At 38.6% G+C, this 22,374-nt stretch overlaps 1 protein-coding gene and 1 long non-coding RNA gene across 39 annotated transcripts in view; one reads left to right on the top strand and one right to left on the bottom strand.

The window, feature by feature from the left end:
• Window positions 1-22,374, top strand: part of F8 (coagulation factor VIII) — a 108,216-nt gene that overhangs the window by 20,993 nt on the left and 64,849 nt on the right. Inside the window, exons 4-9 of the mRNA XM_039867016.1 lie at window positions 2,274-2,486; window positions 8,699-8,767; window positions 11,332-11,448; window positions 14,069-14,290; window positions 16,458-16,719; window positions 17,005-17,176. Of these exons, the coding sequence (XP_039722950.1) occupies window positions 2,274-2,486; window positions 8,699-8,767; window positions 11,332-11,448; window positions 14,069-14,290; window positions 16,458-16,719; window positions 17,005-17,176 (1,055 nt within the window). The remainder of the gene's footprint in view (window positions 1-2,273; window positions 2,487-8,698; window positions 8,768-11,331; window positions 11,449-14,068; window positions 14,291-16,457; window positions 16,720-17,004; window positions 17,177-22,374) is intronic.
• The window catches only part of LOC120605923 (uncharacterized), an 88,326-nt gene that overhangs the window by 11,065 nt on the left and 54,887 nt on the right, over window positions 1-22,374 (bottom strand). For 28 of the 38 annotated variants that reach the window (XR_005653750.1, XR_005653752.1, XR_005653755.1 and 25 more), the window contains 5 exons: window positions 22,217-22,367; window positions 8,607-8,798; window positions 5,855-5,987; window positions 4,071-4,137; window positions 1,452-1,639 (listed from right to left, as the gene is read on the bottom strand). This is a non-coding gene — a long non-coding RNA (uncharacterized LOC120605923). Of the gene's footprint in view, window positions 1-1,451; window positions 1,640-1,934; window positions 2,223-4,070; window positions 4,138-5,854; window positions 5,988-8,606; window positions 8,799-22,216; window positions 22,368-22,374 lie in introns of all 38 variants that reach the window. The other 10 variants (XR_005653775.1, XR_005653784.1, XR_005653749.1 and 7 more) reach the window with 9 other exon arrangements.

Here is a 22,374-nt window from a genome sequence, read left to right as displayed (position 1 = left end):
CTGCAGGAAGCCCTATGATTTCCTCCTTAACTTTTCTCATTTCGTTGTGCAACTCAAGCCTGAAAGCACTTGAGAAAGTTATGACTGGCTCAAGGGATAACTTCCTTTCAGAAGCGAATTTCTGTTGATTCAGTACACTCTTTAGTATATCTCCTATGCAAAAGTCATATTGGAAACAGACAGGCAGACACCCTGAACTCTCAAATGTCTCAAGTACTGTTCCTCATATAACAACAGAAGATGAAGATTACACAAAACACATTCTGCTTAGAATATTTGCAGGTGGCTGGTGTATGAGCTCAGATAAGATTCTGATGGAAGCAGAACTCTTGCAAAGGAAATACTCGTTAGTAGGCATATAAATCAGGAAGGGCTGCACAAAATGCTTTTTCCCAAGCACTGCCTACTTCACTTGGTCTTCACAATCATCTTCGTCTGCATTAAAGGACAGACCTGTTATTAGTAACTTGAGCAGCCTAAACTCTCAAGTTCAAGCCTTCAACATCCTGAGGATCACGTCCTATTTTTCCAGCTCTCATTCTCTCACTGCCCACTCCAAAACTCTTCTCTTCATTCTCATTGAGATCTACCATCCACTGACCCTAGAATTTTTTCACCACTTACCTTGCCCCTTAAGTCTTCACTTCCCTCCTTACCCAGCTTAGATGCCCTGGCACATCACAAGTGCCCCTGTATGCACTCATAAGTTTCTGGTCTCCTTGATCTCCATTCTAGTCACTTGGTCAAACCACTACCACGGTTAAATCTGTTCTCCACCTGTTCTATTAGCCATAAAGTGAATGGCCATAGTTGAAATAAAAATCACATGACCACATGGAATTGTATCACTAAGTTCATTATACCTCACCTCAAGTGGTCCCTAAGTGCTGCCTGGCCATCCTACTGCTACATTTCTCCCAATCCATCCACTGTCCTTCTCGCCAAGAAAACTACGCTGTTCCACACATCTTGGCTTGTCATCAAACCTCCCACACCCCTCTCCCAACCTTAGTATTAGGAAAAAGAGTATCCTTTTCCTAATGAAATAGTTAAAACAAAGAAAGGTGTAAGAAATAATATAGCAAACATACATCTACTCGTTACCTCACTTTGCCAAAACTTAACATTTGGCCATCGCTGATTAGTTTATTTTAATAAATTAAGCATTACAGATACAGCTGAAGCCCCTTCTGTGCCCCTCCATGAGCCCCTCCATATCCAAACACATCCACTATCTAGAATTTGATACCGACCCACAATCACACAGACACCTCGACCACACACTCCATCCCCAGGTGCCAACCCAGGTTTTTCTAAATGTCCACCAGGCTCTGCCAAGGACAGGCATTGGCCTGCTGTTGCTTCTCGATGAAGCCAAGTATCCCTAGTGCCCGCTGGAGGGGGCACACCTATACCTCAGAGAGGCTGACTTTATAGTGGGGACCACCCACCTGTACTTTAGACTTGGCCTTTGGCTGCTGAGAGTTTGTAGTAAAAATATGGGCAGAGCAGGAGCAGCGCAGGGGTCTCCTGCCCTGCTCTGTTGGAGATGTTATGGGATGAGACGGAGTGTAAATGAAGAGCATCTTGAATGCTTGGGCTGCTCCAGAACTGCAGACACCATTACGAATCCACGAAGCTATGTTGAGTTGCTAGAAAAATGTTTCAATAGAAGCGTAAGTGTTATGGTCAATGTCTTTAAATACTTCCTACTGAAGTGACCTAGAAGCAATGACACTTCATTAATAATGAACTCATATAGTCTCAATTTAAAGTAGGGACATCAGGTTAATCCAGGGATCAATTTTAACATCACTAAAGATAGGACAGCCAAAAATATCTTCCCCTTATGTGATCAGACTCTCCAGAGAGAACCAAGTTAAAAACATTTTTGTAAATCTCTGTATTGTCCCCTTCCCTGACCCTCAACATACTTATTAGACAGTCTGGGACAAAGCACATATCCAATGTGTCCGTTGAGTTGAACTGAATTGAATTAGCTTAAAATATGCAATAATGGAAGCAATTCGTTGGTTGGAATGTGAAGGTCTCACTGAGAACCACTCAAGCAGCCATGTGTACATCAGTGGTCTACAACTCCTCCGGAATATATGAGGCTTCTCCCCATTTATAGCGACTGCATGTTAGTCTTCCAGATTAAGCTACAGAAAGGCTGTTTCTTGTGTAGAATCTACTGGTGAGAATAAACTTGATATGTTTCCCTGAACGGACAATGGGCATAAAAGGGATCATTTTATCCATTTTTGATTTAGGTGCTGAATATGAGGATCAGACCAGCGAAAGGGAGAAGCAAGATGATAAAGTCAAGCCTGGTGACAGCCAAACTTACGTCTGGCAGGTCCTGAAAGAGAATGGTCCAATGGCCTCTGATCCACCATGTCTCACCTATGCCTACCTTTCTCATGTGGACCTGGTGAAAGACCTGAATTCAGGCCTCATTGGAGCCCTCCTGGTTTGTAGAGAAGGTAAGTGTAAGAAAGGGTAGGGTTAAGAGAAAATAAGCAGGGAAGTTCAAATACCTGGGTCTGTTTATAAAAGATAGCATTTATGTTCTTCCATCTGAAAGAGGTTCCTTTTCCCTAGCATCATGCCCACAGAAAGAAGAACCCAGTTTCTGAGAGGAACAGATGCCCACCCTCTGCTGCCACAATGCATTCTAATGGTCAAGAAAAGCCAAACTCTGGGATTAGGTCTCCCTTCTCAAAGCACTGCTACTTGCTACTTCAAATATCCTATAGATTGTCCTAGTAGTGCCTTTTGTAAATTTTGTGTTAGGTTTCTGAAAGCTCCATGGAGGTAAACACATCCAAGTATATAAACGATGATGTATAAACCAGTTTAAGAGGTCAGTTTGTCATCTGTAACCCAAAAGCATATAAAAATCTGAGAAAAGTAAGCATTTATTTGTTTATAACTTGTTATTTTAAAAACTATCTTAATTTTAATCAAACGTTTTAGTTTATAGTTTAATAGCAAAAAATAAATTAGGGAAGTTTGCATAATTTATTTTAATCTTAATTTTTAATGGTGAAATCAGCTTCGTTGGACTTTTATTTTGTTCTAGTTATGAATCTGGAAAGCTATGGGAAGATATGATATGCATATCCTCACAATTTTGTGGCTTAAAACGACAACAATCATTTATAATTTCTCATGGTTTCTGTGGGTCTCTTGTGGAATTTGGGAGTGTTTTGACTTAGTGGCTTGGAACACTCAAATACCAGAAGTTTTCTCCACGTGGTCTCTCCAGGGGAGCTACAGGGTAGCCAGACATTTTTTTTCCTTTTAAGTAGAATTTGTTTTTCAGAGTAGTTTTAGGTTCACGGCAAAATTAAGCAGAAAGTACAGAGAATTCCCAAATACTAGCTGCCCCACTACAGACTCCCCCACTATCAACATCCCCCACCAGAGTGTACATCTGTTACAACTGATGAACCTACGTTCGCTCATTATCATCACCCAAAGTCTATAGTTCACATGAGGGTTCCCTCTTGGTGATGTTCATCTGTGGGTTTGGACAAATGTATGATGACAGGTAGCCACCATTACAGTATCAGATACGGTAGTTTCACTGCCCTTAAAATCCGCTGTGTTCCACCTATTCATCCTTCCCTCTCCTACCCTCTGGCAACTCCTGATTTTTTTCAATTGTCTCCATAGTTTTGTCTTTTCCCGAATGTCATGTTGTTGGAATCATACACTATGTAGCGTTTTCATATTGGCTTCTTTTCACTTATAAATATGCGAAAAGGGAGGGAGAAGAAGAAGAAGACCAGAAGAGTCTGTACTAGTTTCATTCGGAAGTCTGATCCCTCATATACTGAGTTCAGTTTTATTTCATAGCCACGATTTGTGACAAAGTGCTAAAACCACAGTATGTCATTTGTAGGATGTAAAGGCTAATAAAACAATGAAAGCATCAAAACATGTGTTTACATATAAACTATAAGTAAATAAGTTTAAAATCCAAAGAATTCTTTGAGAGAAAATTAAATTAAAAAGTCAATGGAGGTTCTACTTCTGGGTAAGATGGAGGGATCACACAGCACCTTTTATCCTCCGCTTAACTCAACTACAGAACTTTGACAAGATGCACAGCCCAGCCATTTGGAAATTCTAAAAAGCAAACAGAACAGACAGATCAGGAAAAGGCATCAGAATTCAAAGTACCACCAAACTGGTGGGGAATTTAATGTCTGAATCGATATTTTTTTTCCGAAGAAGACATACAGATGGCCTATAAGTATATGAAAATGTGCTCCACAGCACTAATCATCAGGAAAATGCAAGTCCAAACCACGATGAGATACCAGCTCACACCTGTTAGGATGACTGTTATCAAAAAGCACAAGAAGAAACAAGTGCTGGCGAGGGTGTGGAAAGAAAGGGACCCTTATGGACTGCTGGTGAGAACGCACACTGGTGCAGCCATGAAGGAAAACAGTATGGAGGCTCCTCAAAAAATTAAAAACAGAACTACCATATGACCCAGCAATCTCACTTCCAGCTATATATCCCAGGGAAATGAAATCAAAATCTCAAAGAGATATCTGTGCTCCCATATTCACAGCAGCGGTATGCACATCAATCAAGATATAGAAACAACCCAAATGTCCATTGACATGGATAAAGAAAATGTGACATATATAGATATATATCACAGTCACATACACATACACACATACACACATGTGTATATAATGAAATGTTATCTGGCCTTATAAAAGAAGAAAATCCTGCCATTTGCAAAAGCATGGACGAACCTTGAGGGCATTATGCTAAGTCAAATAAGTCAGTCACAAAAAGACAAATACTGCATGATTCTACTTATATTAAGTGTCTAAAATAATCAGAATAGTCTTAAATTCTCAGAGTAAAGACTATTATTGTGGTTGTCAGGAGGCGGGATAGAGGGAATGGGGAGATGTTATTCAAAAGCTACAGAGTTTCAGTTATTCTAGATGACTCAGTTCTAGAGATCTGCTGGACAACATGGTGCCTATAGTTAAAGTATTGTGCACTTCCAAATGTATTGAGGGTAGATCTCATAGCAAATGTTCTTAACACACACATACACACACACACGCACACGCACACACGTTGACCCTGGGTGGTATGGGATATGTCTATTCTGTTGAGCTGGTATTATGGGTGTTTTCCTATGTCCAAACTGATCAAATTATATACATTAAATATGTGCAGTTCTTTGTGTATCAGTTATATCTCAATAACACTGCTAAAAATTGTATTCTATATACTATCAATGAATAACTGAAAACTAAAATTTAAGAAAGAATGTTTACAATATCTCCAAATATTGAAAACTTAGGTATAAATCTAACAAAACATGTACATTGTGTGGTGAAAAGTATAAAGTGCTGATGAAAGAAATGAATTAGAATTAAATAAAATACTGTTTGTGAACCATAAGATTCAACATAGTAAAAAATCTCAATTATCACCAATCTATAGATTTAATGTAATTCCAATCAAAATCCCAGCAAGATTTTTTGTAGCTATAGACAAGCCGATTCTGAAATTTATATGGAAAAGTAAAAGGACTAGATTAAGTAAAATGATTTTGCAAAAGAATAATAAATTTAGGGGAATAATTCAACTTGATTTTACGATTTACTGCAAAGCTACAGTATTCATAACATGCACTGGTTAATGGAATAGACTCATAGATTAATGGAATAGAAGAATCCAGAAATAGATCCACACAAGTTTACCCAATAAAAACAATTCAGTGGAGGAAAGGATAATCTTTTCAACAAATGATGTTAAAACAATTGGACATCTATATACAATGATTCTAAACCTTACTACTTACACAGAGATGAACTCACATGGGTTGTAGAACTAAATGTGATATGTAAAACCATAAAACTGTTAGGAAACGTAGCAGAAAATCTTCATGACCTGAGCTTAGGAGAAGGGTTCAGAGAAGACACCAAAAACACAATCTATAAAAGAAAAAAAATTGATAAATTTGACTTCATCAAAATGAATAACTTCTGCTTGTAAAAAACACCACTATTGAACAAAAAGACAAGCTACAGACAGGGAGAAAATATTTGCCTATCACATATCTGGTAAGGGACTTACATCCAGAATATATAACGTGATCTTAAATCCCAACAAGAAACAAATTACCCAATTTTTTAACGGGCAAAGGATTTGAATAGACACTTCACCAAGGAAGAAACACAAGTGGCAAGTGAGTACGTGAAAAAATGTTCAATGTCATCAGCCATTAGAGAAACGCATTTAAAACCACAGTGAAATACTGCTACACACCTATTAGAATAGCTCAAGTAATAATTTAAAAATTGTCAAGTACTCTGGCAAGGGTGCAGAGCAACAGGAAGTCTCATACATCATTGGTGGAGGCTCGTGTTGGCAAAACCACTCTGGAAAACAGTTGAGCAGTGTCATACTGTGATTTATAATAAAAATATATGTATTCGATCTTCATCCCATTCCTGGCAGAGCTCCTAAAACCCTTAGAATCTCCTGTGATTACAGAGATAAAGGTGTCTTTTGTTATGACCGTGAGGTGACTTTTAGAAAGCACCTAAGGTTGGGGGCCGTTTGTGGCACCAATCATGTGATTAGAGGGTTGGCACTTTCAGTCCCACCCCCTCGACCTTGAGGAGAGGACAGGGGCTGGAGGGTGAGTCCAATTGCTAATGCCAGTGATTTAATCGATGATGACTATGTAATAAAGTCTCCGTAAAAACCCAAAGGACGGAGTTCGGGGGCTTCTGAGCTGGTGAGCACCTAGAGGTGCTCCCGCCCTTTCCCTGTACCTTGCCCTGTGCATCTCCCCCATGTGGCTGTTTCTATTCTATCTGGTTATCATAAACTGGTAATCTAGTAACTAACATGTGTCTCTGAGTTTTGTGAGCCAATCTAGCAAATGAATGGAACCCAAGGAGTGGGTAGTTGGGATGGTCAGAAGTACAGGTGACAACCTGGACTTGCCACTGGCCTCTGAAGAGGGGTGGGACTGAGCCCTGAACCTGTGGAAGCTGATGCTGTCTCCAGGTAGATAGGGTCAGAGTTGAGTTAAATTATAGGACACCCAGCTGGTTTCTCAGAATTGCTTGGTGTTGGGGAAAAAACCCACACACTGAAATTGGTGTCAGAACTGTAGGCAGTGTCTTATAAAGTTAAATATAAACTTCATTTCCATTCCTGGTATTTACCCTAGAGAAATGAAAGTGTAACGTTCATACAAAATCTGTACATGAATGTTCGCGGCAGCTTTATTTGTACTAGCCAAGAACTATAAACAACCTAAATGCCCTTCGACAAGTGAATGGCTAAACAAACTGTACAACATCCATACCACAAAGTACTACTTGGCAATAAAAAGGAATAAAGTATTGACATGTGCGACAAAATGGATGGGTCTCAAAGGCATTATATTGAGTGAAAAAATCCGTCTCAAAAGGTTATATATTGTATGATTCCATTTATATAACATTCTCAAAAATACAAGTCTAGTGATGGAGAACAGATCAGTGGTTTCCAAGGGTATGACTATACACATGAATATATTATGAATACACATGAATATATACATACATATATATATATATACATACATATATATATGTATATATGTGTGTGTGTGTGTGTGTGTGTGTGTGTATATATATATATATATATATATATACAGTGACTGCAAAGTGATGATAAACGGATAGAAGCGGGGAGTTTTGGGGGGACAGGTGTTAGAACTCTTCTGTATTCTGACGGTGGTCGTTTCATGAATCTATGCCCGTGTCAAAACCCGTAGACTTATTCACCAAAAGTAAAAGTCAAGTTCACTATTTGATCATTTAAAAAATAAAAGAATTAAAATGTTTTCAGACAGCTTTGCCTGTAGTTTAAATCTGTATGGGGGAGGTTCACTCTCACAGTCCAATCTAATTTTTACTTTCCAAGCCTCAAGGCTACAAGAGAAAGAAGAACATCATAAGCATAAAACTTCCTAGTGGAAATAAGTCTGCAAAGAACACTTGCCAATCAAATGAAGAAATACACTACTAAGAAAGACAACCAATAAATTCAATTATTAAAAGCAAGCTCATTTTTAATATAACAACTTTAAATATTGCTATACATGGTGTTTATTTAAAGTTTGAGTATAGGTGTTTAATATGGACAGTTGTTAATTTGCTCATAACTTTTTGTTCGTTTACAATTACAGAATTAAAAATGTTAAAGGCATAATAGAAATTCTCTATATTAATTGCCTATATGCACGTTTTCCGTGAACAGTATGTATGGGTTTTGTAATTTTTCTCTCTTTTATATTTGCTCTGAATACATATGTATATATATGAAATATAATTATATGGGCTTGTATTTTGTATGTCTTTTTTATTTCACTTTTCGGTAACTTATTATTATTGTATTTTACAAAAATAGTAGTCTGCAACAAATTCGAAATTAAAAAAGAAAGTTCTTTACTCCAAATAGTTTTAGAAGCACTGCTATCGTAGACATAACACTGAAGAAATAATGTAAAGTTAATACAACGCCAAGACACCAAGGACCACATCTGTGCTTACTTTCAAGCAGTTGATGAAGTAATGTCTCCTCCCAGTGCCAATTTCCTATGAAAAGATTTTCGATAGAAGATAAATGCTCACTTCTTTTTCAGGGAGTCTGGCCGAAGAAAAGACACGGACCTTGAATGAATTTGTCCTACTTTTTGCTGTATTTAACGAAGGTTAGTGCGCTGCAGTCTGAATTTTGGGCTCCTGAAAGAAAGCAGTTTTATTAACTTAATCTGGTACCTGAGAATGAAGGCTGCTATTGTCCAGAGGAAGTGATTATGGAAGAGAAAAAAACACAGTTACTGTTCAGGAATGAAGGGGTCAGGGATGAAGAGGAATTCCAAAAACAAGGAGCCTCAGCTGGGTAACAGGTTGGCTTGTCCCCCTCATTAAATCCACCAACAAAGACTTTCCGCTCAGCTTCAGAACATTTTAATAACAATTGTGTATGGTATATATTCCAGGTGCACATGATGACACACAGTGAGATGATTACTGCAGCCCAGCTCATGACATATCCATCTCCTCAGAGTTACCATTTTGTCTGTGTGATGAGTACACCTGAAATCTCTCCCGGCATATTTCCGGTGTTCCACACACTCTTAGTAACTATAGTTACCATGCCCAGATCTTAGATCTCCAGGACTTATTCATTTTAAAGCTGAAAGTTTGTCCCTTTTAACCAATATCTCCCCATTTCCCCTACCTCCCAGCTCCTGGCAACCACCGTTCTAGTCTCTGCTTCAATGAGTATAGCATCCCTTATCTTCATCTCCTACTTTTAAGTAACTTTTAAGCAACTCTGGCAAATTACTTTAACCTCTCTGTGTCTCAGATTCCTCAAATTTGAAATTGAAACAATACTACAGTTGACCCTTGAGCAATGTGGGGATTACGCCGACCTCATGCACAGTGGAAAATCCACGTATAACTTTTGAGTCCCCCAAAACTTAACTATAGTTGTCCCTTGGTGTCTGCGGGGGGATTGGTTCCAGGACTCCGTTTCGGATCCAAAAAATCTATAGATGCTCAAGTCCCTTATGTAAAATGGTGTAGAACAATGCACACGGCTAGCCTTTCACGTCCAAAGATTCTCAACTGTGGTGGGGATGGAAATTACCATTTTCAACCCACGGTTGGTTGAATCCACGGAGGTAAAACTCGAGGATGCTGACAGCCAATTATATGTTATTGAAAAAACATCCGTGTATAAGTGGATCCACGCAGTTAAAACCCATATTGTTCAAGGGCCCACTATACTTTTTTCATAGGATAGTTGTGAGGGTTGAGTGAATTTAATTAAATACTTTAAAACACTTTGTGGCACAGAGTGGGTGCTCGATAGTATCAGTCAGTGCCTCTGTCTCCTCCTCCTCCCAGTCATGTAACCAACGGCACGATCGTCTGTTCTCCCTTATCCTCCTTTTCCGCCATCTTTTGTACTGAGACCCCCATCGTCTCTTTCCTTAGCAGTCCCTGTCTTTTTGTGTCCCCTGCCACTTTTTTAGTACTATAGAGCCAGAGGAGCTTACTGAAATGCAAATCTGACCTTTACACTCCAGCCTTTAAAAATCCTTCAATTTTAACTCAGGCAAAATACAAACTTGTTAACACAAGGAAGTGTGACGAGTTTCTGATGACCTGTCTAGCCTCATTGTGCTCCTCGTCCTGCCTCCCCTTCCAGGTTCCAGCCACACCGAACCCGATTTGCATCTCACCCAAACGTGCCATGCTTTTTCTTGCATCTAGACCTTTGCTTATGTCGTTTCCTCTGCTGGAAAAGCCTGTTTCCAGCTTCGCACCAAATAAGTTTCTCCTTCTCCTTATAGTTGAGTTAGAGACCACTTTATATATTTCCACAACACCTTGAATTTCTTCCTCATAATACTAAATCGTTCCCTGCTTTATTTAAAATTCATCTTCTTTGACCTCATATCCCTTTCCCTTCAGGCAAAGTGAAGTTTCTTCTCCTTTCTGCTCCCATAATGCCCTGTTCTCATCTCTGTTACATCACTCTTTACTGTAATTGTCAGCTGCTCTGTCTAGTCAGGCTAAATTGGACGTACTTCGGAGGCAGAGGCTGTCTTCTCTGTCCTCAGTGCCTAGCACTCAGTACTGCTCAGTAAATATGTCTGGATGAGTGAACAAATCAGTGGGTGAACAGATAAATGAACTTAGGAGAATTTCCCCCAAAGTCTGAGTGCTTCGGGAAGTTTCAGCATTAGTTGCCAGTCCGTCACACAAAGGGACAACTTCAAGGAGCTGCTGTCCAATATTTCACTCTTAGGAACTTCAGGGAAGAGGTTGGGAAGCTTTCGGGTTCTCGAACTTTCATCACTATAAGCTGGATGAAACAATTGAGACACAGCCAGGGACTGACCTTTCCTACGATGATTTTCATCTGCTTCCTTTTTAAATAAGCTAATGAATAGAATGAAATTCCCAGGGTACAAACTAAGCAATTTTCTCCCTTCTCGTAGTTATCGTTTGTCATTGTCCCTTCCCACCTACTGTCATGGACAAATAAATATAGGGAGAGATCATTTTGAGCAGGAAATATCTGCTTTTTGGTCATTGTCTTCTCCCTCTCTCTCACTGACTCTGAGGGCATGTCACCCATTCCTCCTGTACTGACAGAAATGCTTGCGGTATGAGCAGTCTTTGCCCCATGGGAGGGAGAGAAGGAGAAAGGGAGGATCATTCATGAGACAGACGCGTTTGCATCCTTTCTCATCAGGGAAGAGTTGGTACTCAGAACCAAATGCATCCTCAACACAGGCGATGGATCCTGCGTCTGTCCGGGCCCGGCCTGAAATGCACACAATCAATGGCTATGTAAACCGCTCTCTGCCAGGTATGTACGTTCGCACCTGCTCAAGAATCCTCAGGGTCTTCAGCATGCACTACCAGAGCTCTTTTCTCCACTTCTCAGATAGCCCTGCACCCCAGAAGAAAGTCCAAGGAATTCTGGCCTCTGGGGGAGTCTTAAAGTACAGTGGCTGATTCCTCTTCCAGTTACCTAAAAACGAAGGCCTACCCATGTACACACAGCTCACAGATTTCTCTTGCTTTTCACTTAAATAAAAGTGGCAACCAAAGATGAACAGATATTTAAGGAAAGCCTGAAACATGAAAGGGATATTCAAAGATAAACAAAGAAAATAATAATCCCAGAAGAAAAAGCGATAATGCTTAGAACAGAAGAGAACTTGTCGAAAGCTCTAGTATTTTAATAAAGATTCGACCTGATACTGCATCAATAAAGTAATAACAGGGTTCTATGGGGAAAAAAAATAAGAATATGCTTGCAAAAAGTAGGAATATGATGGTCAGAAAACAAACTCAATAGAAGATAGGCAGAATAGATAAAAATCTCCAAGAAAGTAAAACAAAAACAGATTGAGACTATATTTTAAAACTGTTTTTAAAAAATTAAAGGAATGATAGAAGAAAGTGTTCAGAATGCCAAGATTTGAGTCTTCATATTAAAATTTGCCAAAAGGAGAAATAAAAAAGAGATCCCAACACAAAATTGTAGAGTTTCAGAGAACAAAGAGCAAATAATTAAGTTTCCCCTGGGAGAAAGAGGTCGCATACAAAGACATGAGGATTAGACTAGCCATGTGATGGAGCAATACCTTAAAATTTCTAAGGGAAAAGTTATTTTCAACCTAGAATTCATAGCTTTGGGAGAAGAATAGAGACATTTTCAGAAATGGCAGCCCTTAGAAGCCATGAAAGATGTACTAAGGTAAAACTAGAGAGTAAATCAAGAAAGAGGAAGTTAGAAAATTAGGAAATTCAGAAACTCAAGAGAATAATGAAGGATGAGAAAGGATATTGTCTTAACTCTTTTCTACATTTTCCAATCATTCCATAATGAATATGCACGATTTTAGAATTAGGTAAGAAATTAACTTCCCAAACATGTAAGTCCCTGCTCTCACATAGCTTATAGCATAACAGAGAGACATGCAGTAATCAAATAATCGTAATAATAAATATCAAATTAAAAGCCAAGAACTAATCTGCAGGAAAATTATATAAGTCTATGAGCATATAATAAAGGAGACTGATCTAGACTGGAGGGTCAGAGAAGGCTTCCCTAGGGCAGTCCCATAGAAACTGAGCTTTGAAACAACATTAGGAATAGGGAAATGAGGAGATGTGAGATAAAACTGGAGTGGAAGCAGGGATCAAGCCATTCAGGGCTTCCTAGGCCTCCCTAGGGAGTTTGGACTTGATTCTATATGGAATGGCAGCCCCTGAAGAGTTTCAGGCTAAAGGATACCATAATCGGATCTGAAATGCAAACATATCACACTAGTTTCCTTGTGGGTAAAAGGCTTGGAAGGGAGTATGACCAGATATGGGAAGACCAGTACAGAAGCTATTCCGGTGGTTCAGGTAAGAGGTAATGGTAGCTACCTTGGATTAAGATGGTGGGGGTAGGAATGATGGTGAAAATAGATATATCTGAAAGCTTCAGGAGTCAAAATAGGAGACAGCTGCATCCTAGTAGTTAACAGCATGAGATCTAAAGATACTTTGAAGCTGCTTGGCTTCAAAGTTGAGCAATTTAATTAACGCCCCTAGGCACGAGTTTCCTCTCCTGTCGGAAAAGGATGATGATTAATAGTTTTTATATTCCTAGGGGTACTGTGAGGAGTGAATGAGTTAAAACTTGGAAAATACTTTGGACAGTGCTCGACATAAAACAAGGGCTCAGTAAATATTAAAATTATTAAATACATTGTCATAATTGGTGTTAGATTGGATGTGAAAAGTGAGAGTGGAGACAAGAATAACTGTCACTTGAATAATTGAATGCAAGATGGTGCCATTCACTGAAATAAGGAACTCTGGAAGAAGATGAGATAATGAAGGTCTCAAATTTGATTTTAGGCATGTGGGTTTTATGAAATATCCAGGTGAAGATATTGAGAAGGTGATTGTATGAGTCTGGAGTTATGGGAGAGGTCTGAAACAGGAGAGTTATCAGCATATGGATGATCACTAACGCCATGAGAACAGATGATATTGTTCAGGGCGAAAATATTGATTAACAAGAGAATAAGGCCTAGAGCTGAGCACTGAGGTGATCTAGCATCTAATGGATGAACAGAGAAGGAGGGATCAGGAAAGGAGACAGAAGAAGGAGCAGTCTAAGGATAGGGGAACAAACCCAGAGAGGTGTTGGTATCAAGGCCGAGGGAGGAGAGAATTTTAGGAAGGGATGGCCAACAGGTACAGATGAAGACTAAAAAAATAGCCATTGGATCTAGCAGCGTGACAGTCATTGGTGACTTTGGCAAGAGCTGTTGGTTTAACACTACCTCGTTGTCCTTAGAAAGTTGGTTCCAAGTCAAGATAATAAAATTTATAGAGTCAATTTGTTCATCTTATCCTAGAAAATGTTTTCCATTTCAAATTCTCTACTTCTTGACTAGAGCTGCCTTATTCCTACTTTACAGGTCTGACTGGATGTCACAAGAAATTGGTACACTGGCATGTGATTGGAATGGGCACCACCCCCAAAGTGCACTCAATTTTCCTCGAAGGTCACACATTTCTTGTAAGGAACCATCGACAAGCCTCCTTGGAGATCTCACCAATAACTTTCCTCACCGCTCAGACACACCTGATGGACCTTGGCCAGTTTCTCCTGTTTTGTCATATCTCTTCCCACCAACATGGTAATATCTGTGGCTCTTAAAAACTAGTATTATAAATACCTAGCTCTTCTTTTAATGGAATTGACTTTCCACTATCCAGTATAGGCTTATGTTAGGTAGGCTTCAACTGAGATTCCCTAGTTGCCAGTTTTTAGAGTATTAGTAGTGTTGGTGAATTTTTAAATACCTGTAATAGAGATAGGAGAGATCGTGTAGGGAGAAATGAGGTGGCAAAAGTGAGAAGGACAGTACATTATTGGTTTTCCAGCCTGATCCCATTAACCAGGCTTTAATACTATGGAGAGAGAGATGACAGGTCATAGCCGAAGAGATGTTTTATAAGAAATTTAGGGAAATGGAAAAAAAAAAACAGCACTGCCCAGGTGGCAATCACAAGGGCTCCGGGGTATCAGTAGAGGTGTCCAGAGCAATAACCAGCAAATGCAAGAGGATACTGCAGTGTTCAATATGGGACACCAGACACTTGTGCACATGGAGGCACTCTGCAAATACCTCGTAGGAGATGCGAGACATCTGGGAAACTCAGAGCATGTCAGGGGATACTGGATATTGGGTGAAGGAACATGGAAATGGAGGTTGGTGAGCATATCTGAGGCACCACGTGAGGTTTTTAAGGACTACCTGATGAGGACTTTGCAGAGGGTCAAAGGTCCTGTGTAAGCAAATTGGGACAATGGTGCCTACGGTTTCAAATTATTGTGAACGTGACCTCGTTTGTAGGTACGGGCTGTGAAAATTCATATTACGTGATCATCTCACCCCCATCTTCCTTCTTGTGCATTTATTCTGCTAACTCTTAATCTTGAATCAGTCTATCAAGCCTCTTGGTCTACTCTATTGTAGCCATTGAGGGCCACTGGTGGAGAATGTGGAGAAGGCCTAGTCTTCCATGTTCGACAGCACTTGTTTGTCCCGATCACTCTCATATTAACTCTCTTCAGGTTCCATGGTTGCCTTGGAAAAGAGATTTGATCTTGCTTTGCATCTACTATTTTCCCCTTATGTTCTATGAGCAACCTTGTTTAGAGTCCTCTGTAGTGATGAAAAACAGGGACCTCTTTTCCTCATCTTTTACATAATATTTAAGAAATTTTTGACAAGACATTAGGGGACAAAGGGTATCATTCTGGGTAACAGGAAGTTGATTCTATAGGTGCAGAGGAATAGATCATTTACTTATATGCAGGTTGGTCATTATCTAGTTTGAGCCTGATTCTAAAAGGAATTTGTTTTGTTTTATTATTTTGACAACTTTGTTTTATTCTTTTGATAACTTATTTTAATTCTCATTTTTCAGAAAAACACTTTGTCTTGCTGGATCTCTGACAAAAACCATTTTTAGATCTAGAACGAATTATGCTTAAGGCCACATTGACCCCAGACTAGTTGTTTGCTGCTCCTGAAGTCTGCGCTGTTCCCCATCACCCAGTAATCAGGCCTCCCTTGTTAGTACTGATCTTCAAAATAGGTCTATGGCATGGATGGAGTAGGGATTATTATTCACATTTTATAAAGCATGAAGATGAGATGGAGACTGTTGAACAGACTTGCCGTAGGGCTTACAACTAATCACAAGCAGATATGCTCTTAAAAAATATAACATTTCTTTTATTTTGTTCTACCTTTTTGTTTTTATGAACTTGGACTGTGTCTTGAAGTTTATATCTACCCTAAAATGTTCCCTGATAAGCTGTTATTAAGTCAGTGTTTCATGTCATATCATACTCCACTGAAGTAAATACAGAAATCATTAGGTAACTGTAGGGGTGGGGGGTTGGTCTGATGTAGGCTTCCAAATGCTGAAAATATACATTTCCTCAAGTCTCCTTGTTTACAATTTGGGAGTGATAGGCTCAGTTCCAGTTCCATAAAGGAACTAGTCATATGTATTATAACAGCAAATGAGTGAGTCTTGAAAAAGGGGTAAAAACATGTGTTGAGAGAGAGTCAGGCAGAAGGGAAATGGCGAAGGCAAAAACCACAGGAAAGAAACTAGCCAGTACCAGATATGGGGAAGGCGACCCAGGTAAAGGGCAAGAAAGAGCACTGGTGTGGACAAGGGGACACTTCAGAGAGGGCCTTGAAGGCCTAAGGAGAAAGAAGTTGTAGAAGTTAAGGCAAGAAAGTCTTGCAGGAATCTGACACTGTTCGGTTTGTCTGACTCCAGATGGTATGGAAGCTTACGTTAATGTAGAGAGCTGCCCAGAGGAACCCCGACTACGGATGAAAACTAATGAAGAAGAGGAATATGATGATGATGATCTTTATGACTCCGACATGGACGTTGTCAGGTTTGACGGTGACAACTCTTCTCCCTTTATCCAAATCCGCTCAGTTGCCAAGAAGCATCCTAAAACTTGGGTCCACTATATAGCTGCTGAAGAGGAGGACTGGGACTATGCTCCCTTGGTCTCCACACCCAGTGACAAGTAAGCAACTTGCTACTCTCTCTTCCCCGTACTCAAAATGTTCTTCCTAGTTATTCAAAACAATACATCCTTGAGATGTTTAGGGTAGATACACATACGCCATCAAATGTCAAAGCCATTAACATGTTTGGAAACTAAACCGGCTAAGCATCAAAGATGCTTGTATTTTTCTCACTCTTTTTTCCTTGATTAAATCACATCGGTTGTTTTAGAGGTGGATTTTAGCTACCTGTCCTCTACCTAGAATTCTCCATTCCAACCTCTTTTTTTGTGTGTCTCATACAGAAGTTATAAAAGTCTATATTTGAACAATGGTCCTCAGCGGATTGGTAGGAAGTACAAAAAAGTTCGATTTATGGCATATACAGATGAAACATTTAAAACTCGTGAAGCTACTCAGTATGAATCAGGAATCTTGGGACCTTTACTTTATGGAGAAGTTGGAGACACACTGTTGGTAAGTTGAGAAAAAGATATAAAGTTGGGTAAGAAGTCGGGAGGGTTTTGAGTTTCTAAAAACTTCATAATTCAGCCTTGTCTCTAATGGGAATTATCTTTTAAAAATTGTCAATGTTATGCAAATAAATGTAGGTTATAAATTTTTTAAATATATAGGATGTAAATTTAATGCCACCCATTAAACCTGCCACACATCTTTGAAATACTTATTTCTTAGACTTTGATACATATCCTTCTAAAACTTTCTCGCCAATTATATAGTACAGGAATCACCAAGATATGGCCTGTGAGCCAAATTTGGCTCATAGTCTGTTTCTGGACAGCCTGTGCACTTGAAAGGATTTTACATTCCTAAAGAGTTGTAAAGAAAAGAATAACAATAAGAATACGGGACAGAGACTGTCCCATATGACATGGCTCACAAAGCCTAGAGCATTTACCATCCAGCCCCTTCCAGAAAAGGTCTATTGACCCTTGACATAGGGTATTAAGAATGCTCATGCTGCAAAGAATAGAATACTCAATGTGGTGGTTTCAAAAAGGTAGGGGTGTATTTTTTCACAATCAGTTTGGAGCTAGATGGATGGTCGTGTCAACTCGGCAGCTCAAGACTGTCATGAACTATACGTGGAGTGTCAAGCAGAGCAGCATGCACTAGGTACCAAGGCCAGAGGAGGACCCTAACTACATGGTGGAAAGCGAATATCATCACTATGATGGCCACCGAGAACAGAAGCCCCAACACTTCTGCCCACTGTGTCTTTGTATTGGAGTCACCAAGGAAGACACAGTATGGTCTAACACTGGATGGAACAATGCCTTTACTCACATAAAGAAAAGACATAGGAGAGCAAGAGTAGCTCCGACAGGGTGCACGAGCACCCCATGGTGGTTTGCTTCTGAGCACCTCTCTCATGCTGCAGGAAAAGGATCCCAACCCTCCCCTGTGGAGTCTGAAATACTGAAAGCTGAGGGCATGGCTGAGGCCCATTGATGCACATGCTTTGAAACAGAACGAAGGAACATTCATTGAAACTGAAACAGGGAAAGATTCTCACAAAAGGTGATAAGCCCGTAACAGGCTACGCGGGTGCTTTATTTCCTACTAAGGAAGTGTTCCAGGCCCAAGACTCTTTCTTATATGGCCAGGTGGAGGTTAAAAGACCGTACACGTGAGGCTGCCTTTCCCAACAGGGAGTTTTGTTAGATATCGCCAAAATGCCTTTCAACAACTCTGTATCAATTTATACCCTCGCCAAGGGCATATGAGTGCCCTTTTCCCCACACCACTGACAATAATATATATTATACACACTCAAAAAATTTTCCAACTTGTTAAGCAGAAGATTTACGTATTGTCTTCATTTGCATTTCCCTGGTTAGTAGAGAAATTGAATAGTGAGTTCATGTCTGTTGACTATTTACATGACACACACTGTGAATTGCCTGCTTGTAAATTTTGTCCAGTTTTTTATTAAAATGGTCATCTTTTGATTATATACTTATAAAAGGCTCTGTGCATTATAAATATTGGCACATTGTTATTTGTCTTCCAAAAATTTTTCTCTGTCACTTGTACTCTAAATCCTTTATGATGCCTTTTATCCTATGAAGATTTTTGATCTTTATATAGTCAAACTTTTATCAATTTTTCATTTACGTTTTCTGCTTAAGAATATCTTCATCACCCCTATGAGATTATAAAAGTAGCCTACTATATTTCACTAATTTACTTTTATAGTTTTGTTTTTACAATAAGCATTTTAATTGCTCTGAAAGTTACTTTTGAGTATAGTACATAGCGTCAAAAAAGGATTCCCTAAATGACAGCCAATTGGTCCCATCAATTCTTTCTTCGCTAATTTAAAAATACCTTCTTTATCAAGCACTAAATTGCTAAAATTTGTTCTCTTTAAGTGATCTGTTATCACACTATTTAAATGACTACAACTTGTGATACATTTTGGTATTTGTAGGGCAAGGCTTCCCTCATCATATTTCTTCAAAATTTTAAGTAGTTCTTCTTGTAAAATTTTTTTCATAAATTGTATTTACCTATTTTTGAATTAGACATTAAGAATAATTCAAAAGGCAAAAAAGAGTATACAACGAAAAGTAAATTTTCCTCCCTCTCAGACTTCCAACTCCATAGTCTGACAATCACTGCTGTCAGTTTTTATATTCCCATCCAGAAACAAGTATATGTGTATATATTTTACACAAAACAGAAGCACTATGTAAATTGTTCTGTACCATGATTTTTATTTTGGATATCATTTCATGTCGAGGTATACAGACATACCTAATTCTTTGATTTATGTAAGTTATACATACTCTGGACACCTTGCTGATTCCTATTGAGCTTTTCTATTGATGTAAGATTTTGAGAATTATTTTTTTATTTTTTATATAAAAATTTTCAAACATACCCAGAAATAGAGAGAATAGTAAAATAAACTTCTTCGAACACATCACTCAGCCTCAAAAGTTATCAACAAATGGCTAATCTCATTTCATCTATAAACTAACTAGGCCTAACAGACATCTATAGAAGAGTTCACCCAACTCCAACACAATACACATTCTCCTCAAGTGAACATGAACATTTTCCAGGACAGACCATACGTTAGCCCACAAAACAAATCTCAAAATTTAAAAAGAAAACTAGAGTCTAATACCCTTTATGAATATAGATACAAAAATTCTCCACAACACACTAGTAAACCAAAACCCAGCAATATTTTAGAAGGACTGTACACCATGACGAAGTGGGATTTATCTCAGAAATGCAAGGATGGTTTAATATATGAAAATGAATGAAATACACCATATGAATTGAAAAGACAAGAAGCATATGATCATGTAATGGGTAGAGAAAAAGGTTTAACAAAACCTTTCAAAATAATCAACAAAGAAACAATCTAATTAAAAAATGGGCAGAACACTTGAACAGATACTTCTCCAAAGAGGAAATACAGATGGCCAATAGACATATGAAAAGATGCTCAAAGTCACTAATCATCAGAGAAATGCAAATTAAAACCACAATGAGATATCACCTGACACCTGTCAGAATGGCCATCATCAACAAATCAACAAACAAGAAGTGTTGGCGAGGATGAGGAATAAAGGGAACCCTCATACATTGTTGGTGGGATTGCAAATTGGTACAGCTGCTGTAAAAAACAGTCTGGAAGTTTCTCAAAAAATTGAAAATGGATATACCTTTTGACCCAACAATTGCACTTCTGGGTATTTATCCAAAGAAAACCAAAACGATAATTCATAAAGATCTATGCACTCCAATATTCATGGCAGCACAATGTACAATAGCCAAGATATGGAAGCAACCTAAGTGTCCATCAACAGATGATTCGATAAAGAAATTATGGTCCATATATACAATGAAATATTACTCAGCCACTAAAAGAAATGAAATCCTACCATTTGCAACAACATGGATGGATCTAGAGGTTATTATGCTGAGTGAAATAAGTGAGAGAAAGAAAGATAAATACCACATGATTTCACTTACATGAGGAATCTAAGGAACAAACTAATCAAAAGCAGACCAACAATTTTAGAGGACAAGCTGGTGATGGACAGAGGGGAGGGGGAGGTTGGGGGCTGGGAGAATGGGGTGAAGGGTTAAAGAAGTACAAATCAGTGGTTAATAGATGGTGACAAGGATGGGGAGCACAGCATAGGGAATGCAGTCAGCAGTAATGTAATGGCTAGGTGATGAGCCAGAAGAAAGAAAGAGCAATTAGGGGGATCGTTTTATAAACTATATAAATGTCTAACTGATGTACTGTATACTTGAAACTAATAAAATAAAGTAAATTAAAATAAAAAGTCTTTCACTACCCATTCATGACAGAAAACGCTTTCAGTGAACTAGCCACAGAAGTCAAGGTCCTCAACTTGACAAAGGACATCTAAGAAAAATTTATAATATGGTGGAAAAGTGAATGTTTTCCCCTTGAAATTGGGAGCAAGACGTACACTTTTGTTACTGGAAGAACAAGTGAAATGGGCCCCCCCCAAAAAAATGAATTAGGGGCATTTGGATTGGAAAGGAAGAAATAATACTGTATTTATTTGTGGATAACAAGATCTTCTATGTGGAAAATCCTAAGGAATCTACTAAAAAGCTATTAGAACTCATTAACAAGTTCAGCAAGGTTGTAGGATACAAGATCAATATTAAAAATAAGTTGTATTTCTATATATGTATATATTTCTTTATATTCTTATCAATGAATAATCTACAAAAAAAAAGAAAAAAAGTTTTATTCACTATAACATCAAAAAAAATAAAATAATCTGGGACAAATTTAACAAAAAAAAGTGCAAGACTTGTATACTGAAAATGACTACTCTTGCTGAGATAACTTAAAGGACATCTAAATAAACAGCAAAACATTTTATGTTGATGGATTGGAAGAGTCAATTACTTGTAAAGATTCGTCCAAACTGATCTACAGATTCAATTCAATCCCTATCAAAATCTCAACTGGTTTTTTTTTGCAGAAAATGACAAGCTGATCCTAAAATACAGATGGAATTGCACAGGTCAATATACTTATCCTGAAAAAAAGTTAGAGCAGGAGTTGACTGCAATCCAGCATGAAGGATCTTTTCTGGGGTGGGGCGGTGTGAGAAATGTTCTAATTCTGGATTGTGGTGATGATTGCAAAATTCTGCAAACTTACTACAAATCAGTGAATTATACACTTAAAATGGGTGAATTTTATGGTATATAAATTATACCTCGATAAACATGTTTTTAAAATGGGCAGAAAAACAGATTACATTTAAAGGAATGATAATTACACTGTTCTGGTTACTATTGCTATGTACCCTACAACGTCAAAACTTAGTGGTTGAAACAATAGCCATTTTATTATTCTCACAGAATATGTGTGTCAGGAATTCAAGCAGGGCTCAGTTGGGCAATTCTGTATCTCTCTGGTATTGACTGAGGTCATTTGGTGAGAATCAGCAGATCCGGAGGGAGTAAGACAACTTTACTCACATGTTTGGCACCTGAACGGGGAGGACTCAAAGACTAGAACTGCCAGCCAGAACACACAGCTGTCTATGCGGCTTGGTTTCCTCGCACGATGGTGGCCTCGGGATAGGGACTTCTCACATGGTGGCTCAGGGCTCCAATCGTGTGTGTTCCACTAAACA

The sequence above is a fragment of the Pteropus medius genome, unplaced genomic scaffold (genome assembly GCF_902729225.1).
Source record: "Pteropus medius unplaced genomic scaffold, Ma_sr-lr_union100, whole genome shotgun sequence".
Classification (NCBI taxonomy): Eukaryota; Metazoa; Chordata; class Mammalia; order Chiroptera; family Pteropodidae; genus Pteropus; species Pteropus medius.
Note: the sequence above shows the minus strand (reverse complement) of the source record. Positions and strands in the feature narration are given on the sequence as shown.